At 39.2% G+C, this 20932-nt stretch overlaps 2 protein-coding genes across 5 annotated transcripts in view; both read left to right on the top strand.

Moving 5' to 3' along the window:
* Window positions 1-20932, top strand: part of LOC125297292 (zinc finger protein 501-like) — a 65021-nt gene that overhangs the window by 31467 nt on the left and 12622 nt on the right. The gene's annotated exons all lie outside the window — the stretch shown is intronic.
* Window positions 1721-17666, top strand: LOC125297273 (zinc finger protein 665-like). Of its 2 annotated transcripts, XM_048247540.1 has the most exons (4): window positions 1721-1919; window positions 14166-14486; window positions 15359-16686; window positions 16771-17666. In XM_048247540.1, exons 2-4 carry the CDS (start codon window positions 14207-14209, stop codon window positions 17257-17259), a joined length of 2097 nt encoding a protein of 698 aa, XP_048103497.1. In that variant the 5' UTR covers window positions 1721-1919; window positions 14166-14206; the 3' UTR covers window positions 17260-17666. The 2 variants fall into 2 exon arrangements, with proteins under 2 accessions (XP_048103497.1, XP_048103496.1); XM_048247539.1 differs by having other exon boundaries at window positions 1722-1919; window positions 15359-17666.

The following is a 20932-nucleotide window of genomic DNA, read 5'->3' as shown; positions in this document are numbered from 1 at the left end:
CAGTGTGGAAAAGATTTTTCAGCAGCCTGCAGTCTTAAGCAACACATGTTTCTACATACTGGAGAGAAGCCTCACAAATGTGAACAGTGTGGAAAAGCTTTCGCACGAGCTCGATATCATAAAATACATATGCTAGTACACACTGGAGAGAAACCTCATAAATGTGACTATTGTGGAAAAGCTTTTGCACAATCGGCAAATCTTAGTAGCCACGTGCTAATGATGCACACTGGTAGGAAACCACAACTGGAAAACACTCAACGTCAAACACCAAATATTTACATTTTCCATCTCCCACTAGGTGGCGCTACACCATAAATCAGTCATAATGGGCTAAAACGCTGTCCATTTAAAACACCAGATTGGTATATTTATTTCTCCCACTAGGTGGCGCTACACTGCAAAGGAGTAAGGACAAACGCTAGGGCACAATGAAGTCTGCTCTCATTAATGTACTCAGTGGGGGAAAAAATGTAAAAGCACTGTCGGCAGCGAGACTTTCTGTGTCCGAGTCCAGTGGCCTCGCCGGACCATGGCTATTTTTTCTGCTCACAGATGCTAGGGGGAAGAAACGGCCACCATTCCAAGCTGTTAAGTTAAGGTAAATTAAGTAAAATAAAAACTGCATAGTTCCCCTTTGACATTGTCGTAAAAACACACAAAATTGAAAATACATAAGAGGGGAAATAACATCAATGTTTGTGGAAAATATAAGTGTAAATAAGGGTCAAAAAATGATTTTTGGTTCAGTCATGATTAGCCTAACATGATGTACTTTTGTTTGTTTGCCAATATAATTTAATTGAGTGTTGATGGTACCCTATGTTTTGCACAAGGAAAATAAACAAGAGGGGGAAACATTAATGTCTGTGGACAATCAGTATTTTTGTGTAGGTAAAGTGTAGATAAGTTTTAAAAAATGTGTTCTGCTTTAGTTGAGACTATTGTAATGTCATCATAGCCTTACAGTAAAAAAAAAAAAGCTTGCGTAATGACATGTTCTTGCTTATTGCTATAGAAGTGTACTGATATGGTTTCCTTCATACCAGTTGTTTTTCATAGGTGAATTTGTTGACTATAAGATAAAGGTATGATCACTGGATGATGTAAATATTCATCTTAGCATAAAATTGTATTTGAAATTAATTTTCTACAATATTTTTCTACAATAACAATTGTCTGGTTATTTAGTCATCTATATTTTGTTTAGACATATGTGAATTGACACTTACCTTTAGACTAATAGCCTACAGTATTTGGACCATTCACTGACCAGACCAGAACAAGAGGCTGAATCAGACTTCATAACAAAGTCCCAGATAGCAAGAGGCTGGTGGACCACTGTCGGTCCATTGGGGGCATAGCTGGCGGTCCGCTGGCATTTTGCCCATTGGTTCTCTGGCGGTATGCTGGCGGGCTGTAGACAAATTGCCCAATATTTTGCCACTATTGGTCCAAAATGTTTTTCATTTGTTCAGATATACTCCATATATCATTTTATTAACTTTTCTTAATATTCATGACAAGTTAAATTTAGGCGGCATACCAACAGCTGTCCACTATCTGACAATCTGATTTTGCTATCTGGGATCTTACAAGGTACAAACCATAGGTACAAACACATAATTTCATAACGTGAAAGGGCTTTGGGTGATTTTTCAAATTCCTGCACTCACACTCCATTCCGGGAGGTGGCAGTAACGTATAGGAGTTATTGTCTTTGCCAACGGCGAGGAAATTTTATTACTGGTAGGAAGTTTTTTGCGAGGGAGACTTGCACAGAGGAGTGAAGATGTAATGTTGGTCTTTAATCTTTTGTTTGTTTTTTTCTGTGATCAACGCCATTCACGTCTTGTCAGACGAAGACCTCAGCATCAGATTAACAGCGCTCAGTGTATGGACCAGCAGTCTTGCTTGAGGTAGGCTACGTGTTAAGAGCTTGTCATTAACGTTGCCGTCATTTTGTATGCGTTCGATTAACATGTTTATATTTTTTCGTTTTTAAGAAGAAAAATGAATAGGGTTTCAGGAAATTAAAAATAATCCCCCCATACGCTTACTTTACGTAAAACTAGCATGTTTGTTGTCTCCGTGTGGACTTAAGGCCTGTTACATCTTTAAAATATGACTTGCTACGCCTCTTCTATCAGGGAAAAATACCAAAGTACAAAGCAGTCTCCTAGCTAACGTTAGACCAACCGCCAACATTCTAATCTGAACAGAATGTCTAAACGCGTTGCAGGTGTTCTATTCTGGTATTCCCCACCTACTGGTTTCCTTGTGCGTGCCCGTGTTGCTCACCACAGCTGCAGTTGTCAAACATTCACAAACAAGTTGTTTTAGACGGATTTGAAGTCGCATTTCATATTTACCCCATTATAGTACAACAACTCGGACAAAAGACCTGTAAAATAAAGGCTATATATTTGCAAACTTTATAGCATTAAACTAGATTCGAAACTGCAAGACATACACGCACCTATGAACCAAACCGAATGTACCTATTCAGCGCATTACCTTTGAGCTACTCCAATTCTCTAAACATTCGTCAAATCACCCATAAATTAACCGTGTAAGCAACATCGTGACAACATTTTGTCTTGCATTAAACCTAGGTGACAATGGTATTGCCCTTTTCTTATAATTCCTTGACTTTGCGACTACCAAGCCTACCCAGCTAACAATTTATGGTTCCCAGAACGTTCGAAGGTTAGTTTTTGAGTAAGTTTTGTTTTGGTTGCAGTAAGTTTCGGTTTGGTTGAGTAAGTTTGCTGAATGTTCCGGGAACGTTAGTATATAAAACGTTCCCCTAACGTTATCTAAAGGTTGCAACCTTTAGAGAACCTTCCCCTAACGTTGCCTTACCGTTGCAACCTTTAGGGAACGTTCCCATAACGTTCCCCAAACGTAGCAACATTTAGGGAACGTTCCCTTCCCTAAACGTTGCAACCTTTAGGGAACCTTCCCCTAACGTTGCAACCTTTGCATACCAATTTTATTATTACTTTAAACTACTTCAAACTGCATGAGCAGGAATGCATTATTATATATTTGCAGGAATTAATAAACAGGCAAAATTTATGGGATTTATAACTTTAATATAAAATAATCAAAATACAAAAAAATATAAAAGGTCTAAAAATATATATAAACATCAGACTCCATGTTACCCAAGTATACTAACACAAGGAATTTGACTTTGGTAGGCAGGGCTCGAAATTAACTTTTTTTCTCAGTGTCCCGCAGCTGTCCCGAATTCTACTTGGCACTGTCCCGGACTTAACCACAAGTGTCCCAAATTCAAGTTCTTGTTTTTTCCCATTCTATGTAATAAACAGTATAATAATCAGTAACTTGCACCACTTAACTAACTCATTCTGGTCCACCATGAGTTCTAAACACTTAATTTATTAAACACCATTTTATTAACATTAAATCATCTGCTGTTTCACACAACACTCATTTTCAGACGTTGCGCTTTTGACTCTTTTTTTGAGGTTGCACTAGACGTTTTCATTGTCCGTCGTTTTGACGGACAGGTTTGTAAAACATTCCGTCAATAATCTATTTTCACGTGTCTTTAATTTCAATGTCAGTTTGGTGTGATGTCATGGCCACATATCTAAGTGAAAACAATAATGGGAAATTACCACAAAGCTGGCCAATTTCTGTCAAACTTTACCGAAGTGAAGTTGTCAGATAGACTACTCTCCGGTATTTGTTTATTTTCTCAATAGCCTATAACTTGGAACTCCCACAACGAAATGTCATATGCTAACTTAAATAACAGTGTTGCAAGGTAGCCTATAACTATGAAAACAATCATTTTGTGAAATCGCAGTTGCAGTATGCTGTTAAGCTCAGCATGGTAGGCTATTGGTGACGTTTCGTCTGTCACTGACAGAAAACACGCAACGTTTTAGTCAGAGGACTGTCATCACGTTTTTTTAGAACACCAGTGTAACCTCAGGCCTACACTATCAGTCAAAAATGTTTGCAATGTCATTAAAACAAATGGCATTTCCTAGCCTATCTGCCTGCTAGTTAGGTAAGTTAACCTCTATCGGAAATGACCCATTAGACCTACCGCCCATGCCCTATGTTTGTGTCGGCATATGTATCACTTAATATTTATTTTTATACAAAACCAAGACGGCGGATTCCTAAGGAAACGCAAGCACCCATCCCATTTGGATATCTTATATTGTATTTGTACCAAAAATGACATTGTAGCCTACAGTGATTCGAAGAGCAGTAAACAGTGTTGTAGGCTGCGTAGGCCTATATAAAACCGCTTCTTTATAGATCAGCTGGCTAACCCTGGCTGCCCTGTCAAACGCCAGGTCAAATTTTGTATATTTTCATTCAGACAAGAAAGATACGTTTAGATTCCCATGTGTACAGTTTAGAAAAAAAGTACCTATTTTGAAATTTGCTTTGCCATTTTTCTACTGTCCCAGAGGCGTCCCAGACATCATTCTATTGTGTCCCGGGGGCATTTTTTATAGTCCTCGGGACGTCGGGACGTCGGGACGTCGGGACATCGTTAATTTCGAGCCCTGTTGGTAGGTGCTCTATACATTCAACAAATAGACAGACATACTGTACAATAGAGACAACAATATACATTGTGGCAGATACCAACACATTATACAAAACAACTATACAAATAAGACATAATACCAATATAAGTACACATGGAGTGTGATGTAGAGTGCAAAGTAATAGTGCAAATGTAATGTGCAAGACACATATTGGAATGATAAAGTATGTAATGTGCAGGTGAATGGTCAAAGTGGGGATGACCCCACTTATCTGCAGTTCAGGAGAGTGACGGCAGTGGGAAGAGAGTTGTTCTTGTGTCTGGTTGTTTTTGTGTGCAGGGATCTGTAGCGCCTGCCAGAGGGGAGGAAGTTAAAGAGTGTGTGTGCAGGGATCTGTAGCGCCTGCCAGAGGGGAGGAAGTTAAAGAGTGTGTGTGCAGGAAATGTGGAGTCTTTGGTGATGGTCTCTGCCCGCTTAGGTCCCAGAGTACAAGTCCTGGAGGGAGGGAGGGCGTTTTGTTCCTCCTCTCCTGCAGCTCAGTGACTGTTGAGCAGGACGACAGCAATGTCATCGACTGGAGCAGAGGGAGGTGACTGGGAGCTCCTTAAGAGCATGAGCAGCTCATCCATCTTCTCCTCAAATGCGTCCATTCGCTGTGCCATGCGGTAATGGTTGTCCTTATTGCTATGGAAAAATGGATGGTGTTAGTTGTAGTTGTTAAATGCAATATATACTTGCATATGTGAACAAATTAAGTGAATATTCTTACCTCTTATTTCCGTCTCCATGGCCACCTCCCTCTGTGTGATGAGTCACTTGTGCTGTTTACAACAAAAGTAAAGTTAGTTACTCTCAAGTTCCTTGTCATGAAATTGTATTTACTTGGAAATGGAAAATTCAAAGACACTGTACCTTCAACTGGGTCCCCAGATGAAGTGGCAGGCGTTATAATAGACCCATCCAGCTCTGGGCAATGAGCTGGTTGCCTGTGTGGTGTTGACTCATCTAAAAAGAAAGTAAATATGAATATTGGTCAGTTCATTTATGGTAGGTTTCTTGCACATGACATTTGCAAAAGATAAACCTATGCTATATGTTACATTAAACAATCGCTAAAAAGTAAAACTCACATGCAGGTGGTGGAGGCAGTGACATCTGCTGACCTAATAAAAGGCAGAAAGAGACCAATACATCAGAACAGCCACATGATATGCACCAGGTTAATAAACATGAATGTCAGTAGTTCCATGGTAGGAAATATGAATCAACTGGTTTCTTAAATACATGTATAAATGTTAACTTACAAACAGGGCTTTCAGGCACACGCACCATCCTGGAATGCTTTCTTGCTTGCGGAACGGATTCATCTGAAATGAAAGACCATACAATCTGCACTGATTGCAAAAAGAATATTTGAATTGTGTAAATAATGTAGTCTGTATTTAAGAGGTCTTACCATCACGTGACCCTGCACTGCCTTTTGTGGACGCTCGCATCTTCTTCCGCCTCAATGCTAGAAGTGTCCATCAGCCGCTGACATTTTTCCATAGCTTTGGTGTATGAATCTACGTTAAGAGAACAAAGTTTTTGTGAGCCAGTAGTAGAACAAAGCAGTATTTCCATACAGAGAAAACTATTATTGATAGTATTACAGCAATCAGTCACCTGTACACAACCAGATTTTCTTGACTGGATATTTGGCCCAGCTTTTGACTTGATTTTTGTATTGTAGCCCAGAGAATTTCTAATGGGGAGACACAGCATCCATAGAAATGCATGATCTTAGTTTGTAAAGCCAGTATGGCAGCTCTGTATAGCCTACATTCCGCCCCTTCCTGTATGCTTCCCAACAGACCTCTGAAGTTCGCCTACAAAAAGGAACCAAAACTGCCATCTTTGCCTATAAGGAGATCAGGGTGTTAATTTAACCTAACTACCTATGACAAGTTACATTGCAAGTTAGGTCTGGGGTAGCAAAAATCTGTTGCTGTCTTAACGTAGGCCTACCGAAGATAACAGTTAGCCTACCACTCGAAGGCAGAGGACAAAAGTGTGTTGAGCAAAATGTCTGCATTTCAGACTTCTTCATCCCCGGGAGAGTGCAATAATTATCTCCCCATATTATTTTCCCATAGCAAAAATTGCAAGATAGGCTACCGGATCTCAGCTTTTTGAAGGCAAAATTCAGAGGTCTATTCACTTGAATCGTCTATCCGATAAACTGTGTTACAAGATGGCTCTAGTGTAGCCTACATATGCAGGACTGTTCAGTAGGTTATACCCACTGAAAAAGCATCACCATCTCAGTATAGCCTACCCACTTAAAATAGACTAGGATACATTTGGGGTTGATCACAGTATAGCCTACCCACTACAGCTAACTACTAGCCTACATCACACTAGCCTAGATCCAGCAACATACAGTATCCACTAGCCTACTAGACTACACCACTGCTGCCGAGTGACTTGCCGAGCAATGTGCTGGTAAATTACAAACTTGGCAGAATCGGAATATAACAAAGCCCTGCAAGTGAAAGGACTTAAGGTTAAACCTCAAACCCTTGCATTACAACCACTAGGCCTACATCATGAAACTGTAACATATTTCACTTACTTTCGTGAGATCGAGTTCGAGACGAGTGTAATCCATTCCAAGACTTCTTCCAGCGGTGTTCAAGAATCACGGAATTCAAACAGAGCTCATTTACGGAAGTCAGGACAAGACTTCAATCGATCACCTGAAAGCAGAGGCGCTGTCTTCCCCCTACTGGCGTGGGGGTAGGCCTACGTGTAAGGGAGAGCCTGTCTGATTGAACTGAAGTGAATTGTGAAATGAAAGAAGTGAATTTTCTTAGTTGTGAAAAGTGTTCTATTGATAGATTCTTGTTTTAAGTTCATTCACCTAATACGGTAAAAAAAGCACAAAAGTATATATTTTTTATTTAGTAAAATTGATATTGGCCTAAAATAAATATTATTATCTTGATACGATGTTTACCTTACTTAGATTTTATAAGACCAATCATTTGAGTGGATCTAAATCTGACTGCAAACATTTTGTATGTTACTTCAAAAACTGAAATGGAGCCTATTTAAATAAACACTTTCACTCACCTGATGAGAACTTTGTGAATTTGTATGAACATTTGAATGAGTGAAAAAAAATAGAAACTAGAAAATGTAATTTCAAGGAAATTACCAGTGCATGAAAATATAAATATACTGTATATTAACATAAAATGCAAAACAAACTTTTATTTGGAAACAGTTGGCAGGAGTCATAGTTGATAACAACTGACAGTTGAAATGTCTAAACAGTTAAATAGTTGAGTAGTTTAAATAGTTAAATTATTTAATAGTGAATTATTGTAGTGAGGACATTTATTTTGAAACAGTTGTGGGCAGAGGAAATAGGAACAGAATCTGTAGTCTTAATAGAGCCAGATTGTAACTTAAAGCCTGAGACAGAGTATATACTGTAGTTTAAAAGTTGAATTTAGATAGTGTAATGGATGTTGATAGACAGAAAGTTGAATGGATGTTGATGGGCAGATTGTTTAATGGATGTTGGTGGATAGTTTAATGGGTGGATGAGTGAATGGTTTGAAGAGGATGAATGGATAGAAAGTTGGATGGAATGTGCCTTATATCCTTGTAGAATGGAGAGACACCGAGAGAGTTGGGCTAGTTAAGTCGAAAGCAGTTGATACAGGTGCAATCAGTTTAACTGGCCCTTTGATGGGTCCTAGTAGTGAGCAGCTGGAAGTTGATACAGGTGCAAATCAAGTTAATTAGCCCATTGTGATGTCATCAGCCCATGTTAAGTCTATGGGGAAAAATAAGCTTGTTTTTTATTAATATCTCAAAAAGTATAAAGTTTACAAAAGTGAGAAATACATTCCCCACGTGTCCTTTTCAAGACCTATGTTACAAAGTTTGAACGAAGTTTCTACGTTAAACGGTTAAAGCTGAATTAGATGCAGAAATTTGGTGGGAAGAAGAAGAAGAAGAAGAAGAAGAAGACTTCGGATAACAGAACAGTGCGTTTTCATGCACTGTAATAATTATCCCGGAAAGTCCCAGAAATATGACTTGAATAGAAGTTAGTTTGTTATTAACAATTAATTGATAAACTTGTAGAATACTTTGAGTACTGATGCAGTCAGCGTAGGCCTCTTACATTGTTTGCAGGTAGGCCTATACATTTCATTCCGTTTCGATGGCAAATGTGAAACAGCGCCAAAACAACCACCAGTGGACAAAAAGACTATTACATGTGAACTGTTAAGACTCGCCATAGAGAATGAATAGTGGAAATTACGGAGGTTATATGAAGGTATATTGGGTGCAAAAGTGGCGAGCACATTTAACTGCAGATTTTGCATGTGCACACTAAAGTCATAAATGTGTAACAGTAAAGTTGAAGTTGTACATCTTTGTCAAGACAAGTTTTATATCTTGTTAACACAAAATAGGGGCTACGGGTTCACAAATCCTTTTTACAGGTACACAAATCCTATCCTGTGAGTCACAACTTTCAAGAGTCATGCACTTTCGACACTTTTTTGCTCCAATCGTTGCGAAGCGCGGTTGGTGCGAAACACATTTGCACATCCGTGTTTCATAATCTGAGAACATGCACAACATTCGTGCATTTGTAAACCCAAATGTGAACTAATGCATCCGAAGTTGTGCATCTGTGAAATAATTTCTCATTAATAAAATTCTACAGATCGCTTTGATTTTCTTGCACGACTACAAGTCAATTGATACAAGTGCTCGAATCTGCTTCTACGAGTGACAATACTTTTGCTCCTGGCTAGATGATATAATAGGAGCAAAAAGATTTGTATGTGTGCACGTCGAGCGAATCGATCGAGAAAACAAGGCGGCCGGATCTGGATCCTGGATCGCGCTCAGACTACCATTGCCTACTCATAAAGACATTGTGCCTGCTCATAAACACATTGAAGACATTGTGGATTCGTCACTCAGTGCATGACAAACCATATCTTAACCAGCAGGCCTTACCAAATATGGGGATAAAGACACTGTAGAATAAGCGGTTCAATCCTGTTTTTGAAATTGCAACAAATGTATGCAGTGTCCAACTTTAGGCCGAAATTGTAACATATTCTAAAGTAAACTGTCAGTACATTTTTGTACATTGTTTTGTCAAGTCAAGTTTATAAAGCGCATTTCATACACAGATGTCATTCAATGTGCTTTACATAAACACAAATAAATAACAAATAAAAGCATAGAAGGGCAATATAGAATAGTTCAAAAGGCAAAGATCATAATAAAAAGAAAACATAACATAAGGTAAAACCATTTAAAAATAAAGAATAATTAATAAGCAAAAACAAAGGCAAAAGTAGTAAAAAAAGTAATAAAAGACAAGGTAGAATAATTATCAAGGCAGATTCAGAATTTGTAACTCGGCGCAGTTAGCAGAAAGCATCTGAGAACAGTTTGGTCTTAAGTCTAGATTTAAAACTGGCTACAGTTGGGGCCTTTTTGATGTCATCCAAAAGTTGGTTCCAGAGCTGAGCCGCATAGCAGCTAAAAGCTGCTTCACCATGTTTAGTTCTAACAGTAGGTTTTACTAATATTTTGCTGGGGTATCCCACCATCATGGTTCTTATATTGCCAGATTCCAGAAATTATGATTACATATTTTGACTGGCATGCTTCCTAGTGACTTTACTGCAAAGATATGAAGAAAACGGATGCACTTTCTGTCTTGCACTATGCACTTTATGTCTGTTATACTGCATGTGAGAGATGGAGCAAAATGCATTGCATTGTATTGTAGGCTCACTATACATATGACAATAAACCGAACTTGAACTTGAAAAATAACTAGACTGCATTTCCGGCGGGAACTGCGAAAGTGTGCTTGCCCTGGTCCGGTCACCAACGTGAGCAGACAGTGACATACGCTATGCTGAACCTGGCTTGATCCAAGCATTCTAACAGTGCCTTTCAGTGTTGGAGCAGTGGCAATACCTCAAAAGCTCTATTAAACTATTGCCTTGCGGGTTGAATGCGATTCGTTGGATTTTACCTTTGGCCTGTCTTCGAATTTAGCTTCTATGACTGAGATCAAATCAATAAAATAAAATGACAGCAGTGATTGGCTGCAAAAAATAAATAATGTCACGCGTCTTGCGCCTCTCAAACTGGGCTATCCGGTAACCTACAGAGGAATTGAAATTATGAAATATGACCAAGGCATTAAAAAGCTGCTTGTTTGTCAAGATACTTTTTCACTGATTTATTTTAAAAAAAATATGAGCTATGAGTGTGAATGTTATATATTCCATCCCACAAATTATGTTTTACTGGTTTATTTGACAAATAATCTATATGGATTTGCTCTATAAAGACCTTATGTCTGTTTGGGATTGTTTTGTTGCCTGGGGTTGTTTTGAGAGCCTATTGATGTAGCCTATCTCAGAATAAAGGAATACTTCATATTACTCTAAACCACCGTCTGTAAATCAACTGTATACTACTGTCTACACTATATTTCTTGACCTGTCTTTGTATGTTTCATCACCGTTCTATACTTTGCCTCACATTGCAACACAGCTCAGATCTTTGGTTGCTATGAAGGCCAGTCGTTCTAAATGGATGGTTGCTATGGCCAAAGGCCAGTTCTATCTCTGCCGTTGTCAAGCGGGCATATCGTTAGAATTCTGATTAACCTTATCTTATTTAAAACATCTCTATTTTACTTAGCCCACTTCCATACAGTGGGTCCCATTAAGAAGTGGCCACTTCCTGCATGCCTACGCTTGCAAAGAAAACATTTTAATTTGATTCACATGAAACGTTACATTTCATGTACATGTTGACGCTAGTTTTGGTTGTTGGTGGTGTTATTGCGTGATTCACACAGCAGCATTATTAAATTAATATGTCACCATTACATGCCTATGCCTACGTTTGCAAAGAAAACATTTTAATTTGATTCACATGAAGGCGTTACATTTCATGTACATGTTGACAATGAGTAGGCTAGTTTTGGTTGTTGGTGTGTGTGGTTTGCAAGAATAAACAAGAAATAACATTTCCAATAATTTCCCATTATTTCTTCCATTATTAATATTTGCACCTTCCTCTGTGAATCTCACACCGTATTTCAAGTAGGCTACACTAGTGAAATGTAATACAACGTTGCCACCTAGTGTTCAGATAGGTAGGCTATTTAACATTAACGTGACATTGCTTGTTTATTCTTTCGTCAACTCCATGCTTTTAGGAAAACAATCTTTTTATCATAGTTCCCTCTTCAACGAGCGATTACCAGCTCGTTTTTGTAACAGAGATAGCTGTTTATTGTTTCTAGGTTTACAGAAACACCTATTCATATTAATACAGGAAATCAAGTTAACGCTGCCGACCACTGTTTGTCTATTACATGGCCCAGAATGCCTTGCATGTCTTTACTACAAAACAACCCAGTAAAACCTAATTTCCCGTAAACATATGAATTTGCATACTTGTAACATTTTTAATAATACTCCCCCATCATGACATTTAACAATAATGAAAAATTTAATTTGAATACCGTCAATGTGAAAACAACTCTATTATGTAAGCTATATATAGCTACTGTTCTCCTTGCTATTTCAGTTCGTAAGTCCATACTATCCCATGGCAGAGCAAGGATTTCATGATTGGGCAAGGTTGCCTGGAGACATTGTGTCTGCTCTGAGACATTGTGCATACATGGAAGGCATTGTGATAGAAGGTGAATGGTGAAAAGGTGAATGGTGTGAGTTACCAAATACCCGTGGGTGGTTTGCCAAATGATGGAAACTTTTGCAATATTTCTTTTTTTTTTTTGCCTATGCACCCTCACACTGGAGTCCCCAGTTCATATACAAAATTTGGTATCGATATGTGACAGTGTTCCTAAGATATGGACGACTTCCTGTTTCGAGGTTCGCCGCCCGATTTCGTTTAACTGTGACGGGCAAACGCTTTGAAAATCAAAAATCCTTCCGCTAACATTTGTGAGGCTTGGTCCAAGGATAATGTACGTCAAGTTTCGTGGCATTCGAACCAAATTTGTGACCTGTGAAAATTTTGTTTCGCTTTCTGTTCAATCCAATATGGCGGACGAACGGCACGCCCACCTGACGTCATCTTCGCGACCAACTTACACCGGTACTGACCGTACGTTTTAAAGTTGGAACGGTGTCTCTGTCTCAAAGGGCCTAGGCGCTAGGGCTGACAAAAAATTAGGGAGACGGGAAAAATAATAATAAAACTTAAGAACAATAAGTGTGCTGCTTTGCAAGCACACTTAATAATAAGACACAAATAATTATTTCTTGATATATTGGGTGTGTTCGAAACGGGTAAAGTTGCTGCCTTTTAAGATATCTAACTGGGGAGCAAGGCAGCAAGTGCGGTTCGAAACCGAAAAAAAAGAAATTCTGCTGCCTTAGAATCTTAGAATTCCCAAATAACGTCATTTTTGGAGGCAGCATCGATGCACACGTCATACTCCCTCCTACCCATAATCCCTTGCGGCAACGTCTGAAACAGCTGTGAAAGGTAAACAAACATGGCGGATGACATCGGTAATGGCTGCTGAATCTGTTTAAAATGTCATTTGTGTGTGACCTTATTTTGCTTAGATTTGTAGAGATGAGAAATAAACAATTTACTATCTGATTATGCCATTGTTGTAACCATTAATAGCGTCTGGTCTGATATATCTGCCGGCCGTGAAACTAATTTATACCGTTAGCCTGCTATCTTACGTAAGCTAATTTAGTTTAACGTCAGGCCTTTGCTAACGTCATACCGTAGTGTTAACCAAAGATTCTAGAGTGCTACGCTCGTTTTTAAAAGATGCATTTAATCCAAAGTCATGTCTAGTGAGACAGCTCTCTATGTAGGGAGGGAGGCAGTAGGCAGCTGTCTCCCGTTTCGAACACACCCAAAGCCTGACATAAGACATATGCAAATGTCACATTATAGCCTTTCCTAGATATAGGTGGCCCAGATAGTCCTGAAAAGGGAAGATATAGTGGTATATTGGCCATTAGATTAACTAGCTGAAAAACACAGGTGACCCCTTCTGCATATTTTCATGGAGTGCTGAAATGTAACCTACTATTTTTGTCTATTTCTCAGCTGTGAAACTCAGCAAATATGTGGTCGTGGTCAAGGCTACTTCAAAATGTACATTATGCAGGCTTGTCACCGTGCTTGTCATCGCCTGAAACTTTTTTAGGTGGCATTGCTGGCTGTTGTGGTTTTACAGTGTGCAAGTAAATGTCGTGACATTACTGATCAGTGAAGATTTTGCGATGGCGCTCAAAATCCAGTGGTGGCGCTGTGCCGCTGCGGAATACATTGTAGGGGGAAACAGTAGATCTACACTGCATAGTGACTATATGTCATGCGGTTTATACTGCACTATCTGTTGACATGGCCCTTTTCTGCTTATTTGCATTTCTAGTTAGACACTAACTGCATTTATTTGTCTCTCTACTTGTACTCTGCACAATGACAATAAAGTTGAATCTATCTAAATATGTATCTATTAAAATGAGAAGATTTTAAAAAATAATAATTCTACTCCCTGTGTAACAGGTTATAACTCTGGATGGGATCATCCTGAGTCCATCTGGAACATGGATCTCGGACTGCTCTTTGCTGAACCCCAGCAGATGGACCTGAGAGTGACTGTGAAAGAAGACGTAGAGGAGGAGGAGGACTATGGCCATATGATTCCCTGCAAAGATGAACAAGACCAAGAAGAAAAGCCCTTTGCAGAGCTTAACTGTAAAACTGAAACGGACTTATCCGACTACAATATTATTTACAGTGAACCACTACAGACAACAGCGGAGATTGAGGTGAAGGTCGAAGACGAGGACGAGCATCTACAAGAATACGATTGTCTGCAGGAATGTAAGTAATTTCAGATACACATCCGTCGTATTAATCATATCAAATACAAACGGTATATAAACTTTCCTTTATCTTCCATTACGTAAGGGATAATGTATAGAATGCCGGTCAGTATTGGGAAAATAAGTCCCGACAGGGCGAACCGGACCCCGACGCGCAACGGAGGGGTCTTGTTCCGCCCTGAAGAGACTAATTTTCCCAATAATGACCAGCGTTTTATACACTATCCCGCTTATTACACGGCTACTTGCCAAAACAAAATAATAAACTTCCCACAAAATGACTTTAGCCTACATATGTAACAGCTAAAAACACCGTAACTTCCATCCAGGCATTTTAGGTCGCAACAGTCTCAAAAAACCTCGGACTGATTTTCTACCTATCCCTTACTGCCACTGGGGGGGGGGTGAAACAACCAACCGACAACCAACAAGAACCAAACCTTTTTTTTTAATGCCCTACGCACAAATTCATCATTTTTTCGCTATTGTTGCAAAATTGTCTGCCCCACCTTTCCACCAATTTTTGCAGAAATTGTGCCCGTGGTTTTTGCGATATTGTTGACCGAAACTATTTGTGTGGTGCAACCTGTTAAATATTAGTAGGCTGAAAAATGTAACCTGCAATTTGCAGTTTAAATGCTCATCTAACAACAATATTTTAGTGTTTATTCATTTTTAACCCAAATAAATATCTTATTGTAACAAATATAGGCCTAAATGTTCACAATAATAACTTTTTAACTATGCATACTTGCAACCCATTGTTTTAAAATGCCATTTCAAGCTAAATATTTGCTAATTGGGTCATATTGAAATGAAAGAAAGACATTCTGCATCTGGTATTTCAAGTTTCTATGGTAACTCTTCCAGGTGTCCCAGACTGCCTGCAACAGAAGATCCATGGACAGAATGATGAACTCAACCTGCAACTTGAAGGAAGGCTGCACCACTGCACGGTGTGCAAGAAGAGCTTCACGACCCTGAGAGAACTCAAGAAACACCAGCAAACACACTCAGTGAATGAAAAGCTGCACAGTGGAAAAAGGTGGCATCAATGTGCAGATTGCAAGAAGATATGTACGACCACCAGAAATCTTAGACGTCACATGCTTACACACACTGGGGAGAAGCCTTATACATGTATTCAGTGTGGGAATCGCTTTACACTAAAGACAAGTCTTAACAACCATATGAGAATACATAGTGGAGAGAAGCCTCATAAATGTGACCAGTGTGGAAGGCGTTTTTCACAAATTTCAACTCTTAAAACCCATGTCATGGTACATACTGGTGAGAAGCCTCATAAATGTATTCAGTGTGGAAAAGGGTTTATACAAAAGCAGAGTCTTAACACCCATGTGATTCTACACACTGGAGAGAAGCCTCATAAATGTGACCAGTGTGGAAAGTCGTTTACAAGATCCTCAAATCTTAAACATCACATGCGTACACATAGTGGAGAGATGGCTCACCAATGTGTCGAGTGTGGAAAAGCCTTCTCAGAAATATCAGCTCTTAATGCCCATATGCCAATACACACCGGAGAGAAGCCTCATAAATGTGACCAGTGTGGCAAATGTTTCTCACAAATGTCACTTCTTAAAAGCCACATGCGAATACACACCGAAGAGAAGTCTCATTTGTGTGCCCAGTGTGGAAAAACATTTAGACAGTTTGCGTATCTGAAAGTCCACATGCTTACTCACACTGGTGAGAAGCCACATACATGTGACCAGTGTGGGAAATCATTTTCATTCATTTCAAATCTTAAAACCCATATGCGAACACACACAGGAGAGAAGCCTCACGAATGTGTCCAGTGTGGAAAAGCTTTTTCATTTTTTAAAAGTCTTAAAAACCATATTCTAACACACACTGGGGAGAAGCCTCATAAATGTGTCCAGTGTGGAAGAGCTTTTGTACAAAATTCACATCTTAAAACCCACATGCTAATACACACCAGAGAGAGACCTCATAAATGTAACCATTGTGGGAAAGCTTTTGCACAATCGGGAAATCTTAATAGCCACATACTAATGATGCACACTGGTAAGAAGCCACAAGTGGAAAGCAGTAAACGTCAAACACCAAATATTTACATTTTTAATCTTCAACACCTGGTACATGCTGGAGAGAAGCCTCATACATGTACCCAGTGTGAAAGAGCATTTACAACATCCACTCAACTTCAAGACCACATGCTTGAACACACTGGAGAGAAGCCTCATACATGTGGCCAGTGTGGAAAAGCTTTTGCTAAATCCTCAGATCTTAAAGACCACATGCTTGAACATACTGCAGAAAAGCCTCATAAATGTCTCCAGTGTGAAAAATATTTTGCAGCAGCCCGCAGCCTTAAACAACACATGCTTCTACATACTGGAGAGAGGCCTCACAAATGTGAACAGTGTGGAAAAGCTTTTACGGTAGCTGCAGAACTTAGAAATCACATGCTTACACATACTGGAGAGAAGCCTCATAAATGTGAACAGTGTGGAAAAGCTTTTGCACGAGCTCGATCTCTTAAAACACATAGGCTAGTACACACCGGAGAGAGACCTCATAAATGTGACCATTGTGGAAAAGCTTTTGCACAATCGGCAAATCTTAGTAGCCACGTGCTAATGATGCACACTGGTAAGAAACAACAACTAGAAAATGCTCAACGTCAAACACCAAATATTTACATTTTCAATTTCCCACTAGGTGGTGCTACACCATTAATGAGTCATGATGGGCTGAAACGCTGTCAATTTAAAACACCAGATTAGTATATTTATTTCTCTCACTAGGTGGCGCTACACTGCAAATGAGTAAGAACAAACGTTAGGGCACAATGAAGACTTCTTTCATGTAGTTGGTGTGGAACATTTCTTACAAGGGCTGTGGGTATAAATAAAAAAAAAAAAATCGTCCTTTTCTGTATTTTTGTTTTATGTTGTATGTTTATTTAACGTGGACAATGCGCAGTCTATAACCGAGCCAGGCAGGAAGTGATGTCATGAATGCTGATATTTGCATCTACGAACTCTGGTTATGACATACTGGGGATTAGAGTGATTGTATTTAACATTATTGTAAAACACACAGAAGTAAAAATACACAAGGGGAAATAACGTCAATGTTTAGAAAATGTAAGCGTAAATAAGTGTTTTTGTTGTAGTTGAGTTGAAAAAAAATTTGAGCCTTTCATGATTTAGTTTTGTTTGTGTTTGCCAATATTTAATTGAGTTGACCATAGGTACCCTATGTTTTGCACAAGGATAATAAACATGAGGGGGAAACAATGTTTGTGGACAATCAGTATTTTTGTGACGGTTAAGTGTAGATAAGTTTCAAGAAATGTATTTTGCTTTAGTTACATAACATTACATTACATTTGGCTGATGCATTTTCAACCATCCAGCACCGGCTTTGGAAATAACGATGTCCACAGACAAGGTAGAGTATGTTGCATGATTTTGTGAAAGTATGATGTATTGCGACATCAGAAACAAGTCAAATTTGTAGGTTCGTATGTCTTATTCTATCGAACTACAGGTTCGGTACCCGATCTGGCAAACTTTGCATAGTGCGGTTATAGCAGGTAGAGGGTTGTGAAGCGAATGCAGTTCACCCTGTTATGAGTTGCTGAACCACTGAAACAATTTTGGAAACATTATTTTAAAGGAAAATTCCGGTGTGATATTGACCTAAAGTGTATTGAAACATGATACCGAGTGTGAACGTATGTCTCATAGCCCATCTCGGCTTGTCCCCCCACTCCAAAATCTGGCTAGTTAGCCGATGCTACCAACAGCTTTTTCAATAGTGGTGCTTTTCGGCATCGGGCTAGCCATGCAAATAAATCACTGTTTTACACCCATTTACAAGGCTCAATGTATCTCCACACTTCATTGGTAGACTTCCGAGGGCCCTGACATTTAAAACGAGACATTGAGAACTCCGCTAATTTTGATTGGCTGTCACAGGGACACGATTTTGGCGGACAGTACGTTGAACTTGGCTTGGTCCTAGGATTCCAACAATACCTAATTTTTGAAAATCAGGCAAAAGTTACGACTGTAAATGCATGTCCAACTTTGACAAGTTGGTGGCACTAGAGTGTTCAAAAGTGCCAACATGAAACTTGATACAAATGAATCATGGGATTGTCCCAAATCAGTATGCCAAATTGCACAACCTTTTATGTTCTATGGCCTGCCAATGGACTTCGTTGCTTGGCCCCAAATAATAATTTGATAATGTGCCCAAGGGCTTTGGGTGATTATTTTAAATTCCTGCAGCATACTCCATTCCGGGAGGTGGCAGTATGACATAGTTGTTTATTGTCTGCCAACTGCGAGCAAATTCATTCAGTGGCAGGACGTTTTTTTACTGGCAATGTTGGTTTTGAAATCCTAAATTTTTCTGTGATTAACGTTATTCACGTCTTGTCAAACCATCAGATTAACAACGCAGTTTGTGGACCAGCAAACTTGATTGGGGTAGGCTGCGAATTAAGATCTTGTCACTAGCGTTATTGTTATTTTGTATGCGTTCGATTAACATTGTTAACGTTAGACGTTTTCATTCGTAAGAAATGAATAAGGTTTCGGGAAATAAACAAAAAAAAATGCCCCTGATAGCTTCCTTTCAATGAAATCAGGATGCATGTTGCCTCCGTATGGACTTTAGTCCTGTTACATCTTTAAAACAACAGTCAATACATCCAACTAGACCCCAACTAGATCGGCACGTAACTTGGGCGTTGTAATTGATGACCGACTTAACTTCTCTGAGCATGTAGCTTCTATTGCAAAATCATGTCGGTTTATGCTTTACAACATTAGGAAGATCAGACCTTATCTGACACAAGATTCCACACAACTTCTTGTTCAGACCATGGTCATCTCTAAGCTGGACTATTGTAGGCCTAATTCACCATTAGCTGGCTTACCCGCTTGTGTAATAAGATCATTACAGCTGATTCTGAATGCTGGAGCAGGCCTTGTCTTCAATCAGCCAAAGAGGACGTAACTCCTCTCCTAGTTACTCTCCATTGGCTCCCTATAGTAGCCAGAATTCAATTCAAATCTCTCACTTTGGCCTATAGGACACTTACTGGATCTGCTCCTAGTTATTTTTTTTTCTCAATAATCAAGCCTTACATCCCCAACCGCCCACTGCGGTCTTCTGATGAGCGTCTGTTATGTCGACCAGTCATAAAAACAGTGGTTCCATGTTGGTGGAATGAGTTGCCCAGTGCTCTCCGTTCCTGTGGTAGTTTTGGGTCGTTTAAGAGGGGTCTGAAGACATTCCTATTCAACATGTACTTAGTTGTTTAAGCGCTTATGTGTTATGGTTTGTATTTCCATAAGATCATTTCTCAATGCAAATTAAACCAGCTATTAGGCTAACTGAAATAAAACCATCCCAATCTCTAGGTATGTTGAAGAGTATGTGATGATGTGGGGTTATTTTAATTCCAAAGGCCAAGGGAACTTTATCAGGATGTATAGTAGCCTACCCTGGATCCATGAAATAACTAGCCTTTAAAAATAAAAAATCTGGCTGCTTCAATGGGAATTTAACATAGGCGTATGAATACTTATGCACCCTGTATTCTTAATGAAGAACCTTTATTTACGATACATTATTCATTCACAAAGAAAATTGGTGTCATTAAAGGTTGGATTTTACTCATTTTTAAATTAAGGCATTAAGATCCATTTCCAAAAAAGATGTTTTTTTATTCCTCTTTTTAGTCAACTTCAGCATGGGGCTGAAGACTTTTTATAGGCACTTTACTGCTGTCCACACTGCACAACCTGACTATAGACCCTTTCAAGAGAGTTCCATTATCAGCATCATAGTTGGCCCCACAAGGCTTCCGTTTTAACATTCCATATGTTATCTTCATGCAGAGGAAGTAGATTGGGGCCCAAATAGAACGTTCAAGCATTGTTGTTGTTTTTATTGTTGAAAGGGTCCATACTGTTCATCAAATTCCTGATTTTTTGCACTTCCACTTATGACCATGTCAGACTAGGCGATCAGAGAGCCACAAATTCTTGCCACGTCTTGGTCGTAAAACATTACAAGATCATGTAGCCTATCTATTGTAGCCTTCTCGCCGCGTGTCATCACAATGTCAGTGTCAGAGGTCGTCTGGCACAGATTCTGGGGCAGATGGAGGTCACTTTTGGTTTTGACACTAACTAAATGGTGCATGTTCCCACGGTGATCACATGATTGCATGAAGACTCATATAGGCTATTATAGCCTATATGATATTTTATAAACAAATACAAATCATCTTATCTACGTTCTGTTTATGTTTATGTAGCCTATAGGATGTTTTTAATTTTTCTGAAGAGGAAAAAAAATGCTTCAGATAAAATAATTTGGCGGACCCCCTGCAGTACCCTAGGGGTCGCGGAACCCCGATTGAATATCACTGTT

This window comes from Alosa alosa, chromosome 7 (genome assembly GCF_017589495.1).
Source record: "Alosa alosa isolate M-15738 ecotype Scorff River chromosome 7, AALO_Geno_1.1, whole genome shotgun sequence".
Classification (NCBI taxonomy): Eukaryota; Metazoa; Chordata; class Actinopteri; order Clupeiformes; family Clupeidae; genus Alosa; species Alosa alosa.
This window is presented reverse-complemented; position numbering and strand designations above follow the sequence as displayed.